Source organism: Nicotiana attenuata, unplaced genomic scaffold (genome assembly GCF_001879085.1).
Source record: "Nicotiana attenuata strain UT unplaced genomic scaffold, NIATTr2, whole genome shotgun sequence".
Classification (NCBI taxonomy): domain Eukaryota; kingdom Viridiplantae; phylum Streptophyta; class Magnoliopsida; order Solanales; family Solanaceae; genus Nicotiana; species Nicotiana attenuata.
Window position 1 is genome coordinate 576,331 of NW_017670238.1, and position 9,443 is coordinate 585,773.

Sequence of the window (9,443 nt, forward strand, 5' to 3'; positions counted from 1 at the left end):
ACATAGTCCCGAGGTTAATATCCTCAAATTCAAGTATAGATATGTTATTTACCTCGAATGAGCCAAATCTAATACCGAGCAAGCCAAATAATACTGTAGAAATTCCATCCCGCGCGTAACAACCTTCGAACGGCTCGAAGCTGATCAAAAGCAACTCAAACACATCAAATGATGCCTAAGAAAATAATCCCAAATGATAAAGGTCGAATCTTTACACACTTACGCAAAGTCAACCAAAAATTCAAATCGGGACCGCATCTTGAAATCCGAAAAACTCACAAAATCCGACAAACCCATTCAATTACGAGTCCAACAATACTAATTTCACTCAAATTCAACTCTGAATCGATGTTCAAACCTCAAAATTCACTTTAGGAAAGTTTAGACAAAAACCCCTAGTCTCTCTTTAAACTTCATAATCCAAATGCCAAAAGCGAAGATGGAATCACGGAATAAAATCAATACCGAGTATAAAATATTTACCCCAATCCATGTGGTGAAAATCGTCCAAATCCGAGCTCCATAGCTCAAAATATGATAAAATGACCAAGACCTTCAAAACAAAGTACTTTATACACTATTCCAGAGGTACCCTACGTGATCGCGGTCACCAACCTCGTGATCGGCATTCAAAAATTCTCCAGCACACATTTTACCCTTCGCGATCGTGGCCATCTTCCCGCGATCGCGATGAACAAATTTCCATTACCCTTCCCAAACTCTTCTCGGATAGCCTATAATATATCAGCATTAACGTTTTGTACAAAACTCCAAATGCCAAACGGTTTAATTTATTGGAAACTAGACACAAAAGGCTACAACTTTTATTTTTAGGTCATCTCCAAATCCTTATAGATTGCAAGATATAAGCTTCCAAGACCGGGTCAGTGATAGTAGAATTTGCTTCTACGTGATCGCGAAAAGTCTTCTGCGATCACGATTCACAGTGCCCAAAATAGCAATTTGCTCTTCGCGAACGTGACCTAAAGTCTGACATCGCGAGTCTCACCCCTGTAGCCAAAAACCAGCAACTAAAAATGGCCTATGGTCTGAAACCACCCTGAAACTCACCCGAACCCCTCGGGACCCCGTCCGAACATACCAACAAGTCTCAAAATATATTACGGACCTACTAGAGGCCTCAAATCACACATATTAACATCAAAATCACGAATCGGAATCAAGATCAACTTAATGAACTTTGAACTTTCAACTTCCAAAACTCGAGCCGAACCATATCAAATCCACTTGGAAATTAACCCAAATTTTGCACACAAGTCCAAAATGACAAAGCATTTCCAATTTCTGGAACCAAAATCGGAACTCGATGTCATCAAAGGCAACTCTCGGTCAAACCTATGAACTTTCCAAAGCTTCAAATTGCCAACTTTCGCCAAAAAGTACCGAAACCTTCTAGAAATACCCGAATGCAAATCCGGGCATATGTCCAAGTCTAAAATCGCTATCGAGACCTTACAGAACCATCAAAACTCCATTTTGGGGTCAAGTTCACAAAAGACAAACTTGGTCAACTCTTCTAACTTAAAGCTTTAAACATGAAATCCATTCCCAAACTAATTTCGAATCACCCAAGTACCAAAACCGATGATACACACAAGTCATAATACATCATATGAAGCTACTCAAGATTTCAAACAGCTGAATGAAATGCAAATGCTCAAAATGACCGGTCGGGTCGTTATATGCTCCGACCACGATCTGTTCTTCTATCAGGAGTAAACTTCTCCAATGACCAAAAACCTTTGCTACTACGACCTTCGATTCTTTCATACGATAGAAATCGACCCCTAGAGGACCGCCGACCCACATCAAAGTCACTTTTAAACTTGTCCTGGTTTTTATCTCGATCTCGTCCTTAGTTGATACCGGAACCCGAGCTGATCGTCTTCTATCCTTATTTTTGACTCATAACGGTTATGGACATCTGCCTATGTGGTTGATTGAAACTTGAGTAAGTTGTCCTTTAACTTTCAGGAGGCGTCGAAGCTCCGCTGATTTAGACATTTTGTGAACACCTCCGCTGCCCACGTATCTAGTACCGTCGGTAAATAACATCCTCTTTTTCTTGAACCGGATCACAAATTTCCGTAGCATTTCAAACTCGCCATGCGCAATCCTGAATATGTCCATATTTTTGGCTTGAACCTTCCTTGCTCCAGCGTGAGCCTTAATGAACAAGTCTGCAAGTATCTCAAAAGAGTCGATTGAATGCTCGGGTAAGAGAGAATACCATGTCAGGTACCCCTATGCGAGGGTTTCACCAAACTTCTTCAATAAGACCGACATGATCTCATGTTTAGCCAAATCGTTCCCTTTCATAGCCATGGTGTAGGTTGTGATGTCCTCATATGGATCCGAAGTCCCATCGTATTTTGATATGTCCAGCATCTTAAACCTTTTTGGAATTAACTCTAGTGCTACGCTCGGTTAAAAAGGCAATTGCGTGTATTTTTTCAAATATGGGCCTTTTCGTATTGGTGGCGCGCTCGGAATTTGATCCATCATAGCGTGAAACTCCTTCACACTTTGATCCATTCGCTCGTTCATTTCCCTCATAAACCTCATGAGCTCAGTTTTGAAGGGATCATTCCGTTGTTATTTCTAGATCCGTTGCCGGTCCCTCCGGCTTCGCCGAAAACGACTTCATCCCTTGGAGTATTGTAATCGACCCTCTGAGCCGTTTGGTTTGCAGGAACACTGGGAGGAACCGGGCCCCTTTCATCCATGTTATTGGAGGCGCTTAACAAAGCTTGTTTTAAACTCCGTCATCACTCGATCATGCCTTAAGAGGAGTTTCATGATTGCTTTCTGCTTTTCTCTCAAGGTTTTAAGTTTCCACTACATGTTCCTACTCCGCATCATCGGGAATTGGTTCCTGCATGCACTGAGGATACTGGCCATCTTGAACCAGAGTCATCTCATCCCCCTAGTTGCGAGTCTCGCTGATTAAGTCATCATGTTGGGACAATTCTTCGTGTCCCTCAACGTTGTGTGTGATGTTGACATCATTAGCTGTCATATATTTTTTCACTAAGGAAAGAATCGAAACAAGTTATCAAAACAAGTTAGCAATACATGTTAAGATCAAAGCAATTATGCAATTGTCTAAGCCCCACGGTGGGCGCCAAATTGTTTACCTGTAAAACGATATAGTTAATTTGTTACGTGGTTTATAGACAAGCGAACTGATTTGATCCAAAAACGATAAAGAGATTAGGTTAAAATTATGATTAGCAATTGAAATTGAAGAAGATGACAAGCCTGGCTCCGAATGTAATGCCTCCGAGGAAAAAAGTGAAAGTAACGATAAGGTGCAAATAAACCTGTTTAATTGAGAGCAAAAGTAATAAAATAAAGTCTTTGTGCAGAAAATTTCGTGTCTTTACAATGGTTGTCGAGCCTACTATTTATAGATTTACCTAGGGAAACAAGATCGTAGGATAAAGCTCCTCTTACATGATAATAAAAGAGTCATTGATGAACGCGTAATGGCAGACCATGATGCAAATATTTTCTGCAACGGTCGCTCATTTAAATTTAGTAAATATTCCATTATTGAATGATATCTGATGACAAACCCTTGATCTTCTCCCGTCGGCTACGCTCCCTTCGGCATTTATCCAATATCAATTACATTCGTTGTATTCGGAATTGGTTATTCCCTGACTTGCCCTTTGCATATCTTCGGTTCCACGTATCATGTTACCATTCGACTATTTGTTATAAACCAATTTTACCCCTACAGATATACAACAACAACAACAACCCAGCAAAATCCCACAAGTGGGGTCTGGGGAGGATAGTGTGTACGCAGACCTTACCCCTACCCCGAAGGGGTAGAGAGGCTGTTTCCGAAAGACCCTCGCGTCAAGATAATAAAAAGAAGACAAAAGGACAGGATATTAGATTCATCACGGAGATCATAGGAAAAATAGGAACATAAAATGCAGAAGAAAAATGCAAAGCAAAAACGTTGGCTAGTAAATGGATCCAACGTCGAAAAAGAAAATAGTAAGACACGACATTGCCCCTACAGATATAGATATAGATAATTATTGTATAAGCGAAATTAACATTTTAATCCGTATGTGAGCGGATGGTGTAGTTTTTTTTCCTTAAAACATAATAATGCAAGCCGGTATAAGCTTTGAAGTCGCGATTTACAGTTGAATGGTTCTACACCAACGTATTTTCCAATTTGGGCGTAACAATAATAATAGGCTATGATGCATACTCTGTAGCCGCTGGTCATGGTTTTGTGAGATCGTGTACTTTGCGCGTATCTCTCTTTCCCATATAATCCCCTTTCCTAGTTCTAGTTTCTTCTACCATCCACCCCCTTTTAGCTTTTACCAATTCTCTTCTCGCCTGCCAGATTCCCCACCAATGCCATTCTCCTCTCGGTTCCCGGTTTTGGAAAAGACTTTGCTGCAGAAACACCATTCTCTATACGGTTTGGCCAAAGTCTCATCAACCTGGCGTACTCTGTCTTGAGGAGGTATATATAAAATCACAAATATCCATCATTTATATATCTTTTATTTTATAATAATGGTGTATAAGGCATCACCTTGACTAATTCCACCGTAATCTGCCACATTTCCACCGCATATATCCAACAGTTTTGCCCGCCAAGGCTCCGGCAGAATTTTTCTTTTCTTTTTCGGGTTTTGTTCGTAATTTAGGAAAATGAAATTATCAATACTCTACCTTTTTTTTTGTGTTTTTTTTGGGTTCCTTTTAAAAGATTTCTATGTCGAACCATTTATATTATGGATCTTTGTCTTTTCTTTATCTGTGTTAGGTTTGTCTTGTTTTACAAACCCATTTTTTGTTTTCTTGCTGTTCAGAACAGTTTAAGTAATCTAAACAGAAGCTGTTTGGTTGCTCGAATAAGGAGAATCAATTCCCTTATAAAATTCAACATAACTGAATACTTTGTTTGATTGCAATTTTACTTCTTCATATAAATAATATATGCATAACAAATCTATGCATTATGTTTATGCAGAATAGAATATAAAGTAGTAATAACATATTAAGTAGAATAACCCTTCGGGGTTGTCCAGTTGGTTTGGAGGCCATACGGATGACTTGGGATCGAATCCCCCTCAATGCCTTCTGGGTTGAGCTTGTCGCACAGGGCTTGCCTAGTGCGGTTTTACATCCCCTGTGTGGTTTGCAGGTTATTACACAGGGGGAGGTTCACCCAGTGCGCGCAAAGTGCTCACCCGAAGGGCAGAGGTTTAAATTTTTTTGCGAATACAAATTTGATGAGGTTCTGAAATTCTCTGGGTTATTTTGGGGTTCTCATGGTGGATTTGTTTTTCAATTTTCATGGATGAGCAGAGGAAGTTTAGGTGAAGATTCTGGAGAGAAGCAGCAGAATCTAACACTCTGGCCAATAATACTTCAGTGAAGTCCTTTTCCCATTTGGTATGGGCAACGGCAGTGGCGAGAAGAAGAACAAGCCTTGGAATTGCATTATATTATTATTTTCCTGCGTCTTCATTGTTCTTGAATTGGGCATTGCTTTGGCGCCTGCCTATTGATTACGGCTAATATTCCACCTTCATTATGTAGAAACTTGTTTTTTCTTTTTTATCAAACATCCATTCTTTTGTTAGCTCAGTTTTCCAGATGTAAATTGAATGGTTTCAAAGCGTGAAATAGAGGAAAAGGAACAGCAAAAGAAATGGCAAAGTGTAGCTGCTTTGGTGGTCTTGTAGGAAGAAACAAGAAGTATAAGGCAAGTATATCATTATGTTTAATACTACAGTTCCCTTTTTCTTTTACTGTCTGTGCAAAAGCTGACTTTTTCTCATTTCCACGGTTTTGTTGCTTTTAGAGAAAAGAGAGATTTCGAAAAACTGCTAAGGTTCATGCACCAGTTGAAGGTCATATAGAGTGTAGTGACAAAACTGAAGAGTTGAAATCAACTTCTTTTGTTATTCCTGGGAATAAGGTCAAGGAATTGAGTCATGAAACCTCCTTTAGAGAAGCTAAGGAGTTCGAATACGAAGGGGAAGATGAGCACGATGAAAGCCTTTCAATGAACAGGGATAGTTTTGATTTTGATATTCAAGGCCATCTTGGAAGCATAAATGAGGAATCTGATCGATCAGTTCACAAAAAGATGAATCTTTGTTACAAGCTCGACAATTATGTAAATGATCAGCACCAAAATAAGAAAGATGAAGATGTCTTGGAAATCATTAAGACTGGAAACGTTAGTGATCCGGGGATTGGTAAACGAGAATCTTGGACTTGTACAGTACTTAAGCGCTCCTGCTCGGATTTGGCAATGAGGGATACCTTAAAAAAGATTAGTCTGAAGCCAACAAAATCCCAGTCATTTGAAAAAATGCAGAGATTAGCTGAGAAGTTGCCTATCGGAAGTCCACTTTCTGTATCTTCACATTGTAGTGCTGACAAAGTTATGCTGAGAAAACATTCCTCAAGCCAAATCCTACCATCCAGAAGTCGAAAGTTGTGGTGGAAACTCTTTCTATGGAGCCATAGGAACGTAAAAGAAACAAGCAATTGCAAACCACAGGCAATCCCTAGTAAAATAACTCTAAGCAAGCAAGGTGGATACTCTTCAGACACTCTAGAACCAGGGCAAGGCATGGACTTAAGCAAGTTGGGATCAACTGCTTCATTCACTGGGAAATCGTTGAAAAAGGGGAGCAATAACATCCATAGAGTAACTGGTATGTGGCCACAAAATCAGTGGGTTGCATGCCCTGCAGAATCTTCTACATTCTCAAGAGTTGATGAATGGGTGAAAGAACTTTCTGTTAGTCCACCACACATAATTGATGAAGATGATGATCACATTGAAGATGACCGTGACTTCCCACCTTCAGCCCATGCTGGTAAATCAATTGCAAGAAACTCATCGCTCATGATTAGGCGTCCAAATACAAATGTGCCAGCAGAGGTTATACATGCCAACAACGTGATCCAGTCTCTCAATTCATCCTCAACGGTTGCTCACATTGCAGGAGTTGGACTTAGAGTTAACCCTGTAATGTCACACTTCTCCAGTCTTCGATCAGTCAATTTATCAGGCAACTCCATAGGTGGGTTATCATGTTTAGTTCTACGAAACTGAAGACAACACTAAAGAAAATGGTTACATGTGACACTCACTGAAAATTGTTTTATGTTTATGTATTGATGCAGTTCAAGTAACTCCAGGATCATTGCCAAATGGTCTTCATGTTCTTAATTTATCAAGGAACCAGATTCACACAATTGAAGGTCTCAAGGAATTGACTCGTTTGCGGGTGCTTGACCTCAGTTACAATAGAATTTCTCGAATTGGACGAGGTAAATTTGTACTTATTTAGGCCTCAACCAATTCAATTGTCTTGGCTTCAAAATACTTGAGTTGATGATTTTGCCTTCAAATTCTATCAGGTTTATCAAATTGTATACTCATCAAGGAGCTCTACATTGCTGGTAACAAAATAAGTTATGTGGAGGGGCTGCATAGGCTTTTCAAGCTGTCAGTTCTTGACCTGAGTTTCAACAAGATAACTACAACTAACGCTCTTCGCCAACTTGTGGCAAACTACAACTCTCTGATTGCTCTAAATCTGTTGGGCAATCCAATCCAGTGCATTAGTGATTACCAACTGCGTAAGACAGTGTGCAGTCTTCTTCGGAAGTTAGTTTTCCTGAATAAACAAGCTATAAATCCACAAAAGGCACGAGATCAAGCTGTTGCAGAAGCAGCACTTGGTAACAGCAGCCGAAGCACTAGTAGCAGAACAAACAGGAAAGTCAATTCTGCATCTTCCAGGACGCACAGGGGCAGTGGTCAGAAGAGTAGGCAAAGGCTGAGAAGCCGAACTCAAAGTCAATCTTCCAAGCCCAATTTATCTTCTCTGGCATCTTCTTGTCGCTAAATATTCTCAAACGTGCGTGCACCTTATTGTTTCTGCTTTGCTTTTCAATTATTCATTGTATTTTGTCTAGTTACAGTCTTCTTCTGTTCTTCGGAGAGGGAAAGCTGTCTAGATATTCATTTTAAATGATGAGTGTTTACTGAGTTATCTTGTTTCTCCAGATCGATTGCATTTCAAGACAAAAGTTAGAAACTGCGAGTGCTGTAAATTGAGCAACTTATCTTGATTCTTGTAACCTACGTAAAAACTAGGTAGATATTGTGAAATACTAGTAGCATTACCGCCGACAAGGCGTGAGTCGGTGAATGCTGTCATATCTTAAATTACTGCAAGGCGCTTGCAGCAGTCAGAGGCAGACGCAGAATTTTTATGCAACGAGGGCACATTATTCTGCTCAACCAGTGCCTCCTAAAGGCTTGTAGTGTTCAGGGTGCCAACTTCTTTAAATTAATCATTTTCAAGGTATATACGTGTATATACACAGAATTTCGGCCAAAGTTTACGGGGCCCGGTGACCCCTCACCCATACACACGGGTCCGCCTCTGGCAGCAGTAGCCCCTATATTCGTATTGATAGTGGGAAAAATAACTTATCTTCATATCCAGTGCTTAGATCAACCCATTATTTAAGCTATTATCACTTAATCATAGTTAAGTAATGTAACTTTGTCTCCTTTTATTACTAACCATGATAAACTAATATAGTTTATTGGACACCGCATGAATAAGTTTTTCATGCTAGTGTCATTGAGCTTCAGTTTGCTTCTAGCAGGGGTGCAACTGCAGAACCTTTCTAATATTTAATCAAATATGTCATGGGCGGCTTTCCAGCCATTCCCTATGACCCCTTGGACACGCCCATGAATTCCTGGCAAGCTTCCCAACACCTAGCGTCATGGACGGTCCTGTGGTCTTGGTCGTGCCAAGTAACAAGAGTGCCTATGCCTACGTCGCCCCATAAATATCCCCCGCCAGCGCCCAGCCGCAGACAGATGCCAATAGTGTCCATCGCCAAGCCGCGCCCCAGTACGAAACTGTTCTCAACACAATCGACCCATACCTTACGACCAGCGCGTGCAGTCCCTAATGCTTAAGACAAGGTTGCCTCCAACGTACCTGCTTTTGCTTTGTAGGAATCTAAGTCCCTTTTGTTGTAAATACAGAGTAGCTTTACTTCTTGTATTTCCATTATTAGTCTCTAGATTATTTATGTCAAGTCTTGTAACTTTGGTTTATTTTTGTAAGCATTATTAGGGGAGATCAAGCTGTCAAACTTTCAAGTAAGAAAATAATTCTTTGTATTGGTTTCTCCCTCCTACCCCCCCCCCCCCTCCCGACACCGTGTTATCTTTCTGTAATAGCTTTCATTAATTCAACCAAGCTTTCTTTCATTCTCATTCTGGTTTATGTTCTCTCAATTGCTCTTGACATTGGTTTTTCCGCACGGCACTAACAGTCTCATCTAGCGCACGCAGGGGACCCTAGTTGGCGAATAGTAATCGCACG

The 9,443-nt window shown here is 40.4% G+C and overlaps 1 protein-coding gene across 1 annotated transcript; it reads left to right on the top strand.

Annotated features, from left to right (window-relative positions):
- The first annotated feature begins 4,213 nt into the window (after positions 1-4,213).
- On the top strand, positions 4,214-8,097 carry LOC109236412. The gene is made up of 5 exons (XM_019402587.1): positions 4,214-4,519; positions 5,371-5,770; positions 5,870-7,106; positions 7,210-7,356; positions 7,447-8,097. Exons 2-5 carry the CDS (start codon positions 5,717-5,719, stop codon positions 7,935-7,937), a joined length of 1,929 nt encoding a protein of 642 aa, XP_019258132.1. The 5' UTR covers positions 4,214-4,519; positions 5,371-5,716; the 3' UTR covers positions 7,938-8,097.
- Positions 8,098-9,443: the final 1,346 nt, after the last annotated feature.

Coding starts and splice junctions, on each gene's coding strand:
- LOC109236412 (XM_019402587.1), top strand. CDS start 5,717: ATGGCAAAGTGTAGCTGCTTTGGTGGTCTTGTAGGAAGAAACAAGAAG. Junction 5,771..5,869: donor GAAGAAACAAGAAGTATAAG/GCAAGTATATCA, acceptor TGTTGCTTTTAG/AGAAAAGAGAGATTTCGAAA. Junction 7,107..7,209: donor TTTATCAGGCAACTCCATAG/GTGGGTTATCAT, acceptor GTATTGATGCAG/TTCAAGTAACTCCAGGATCA.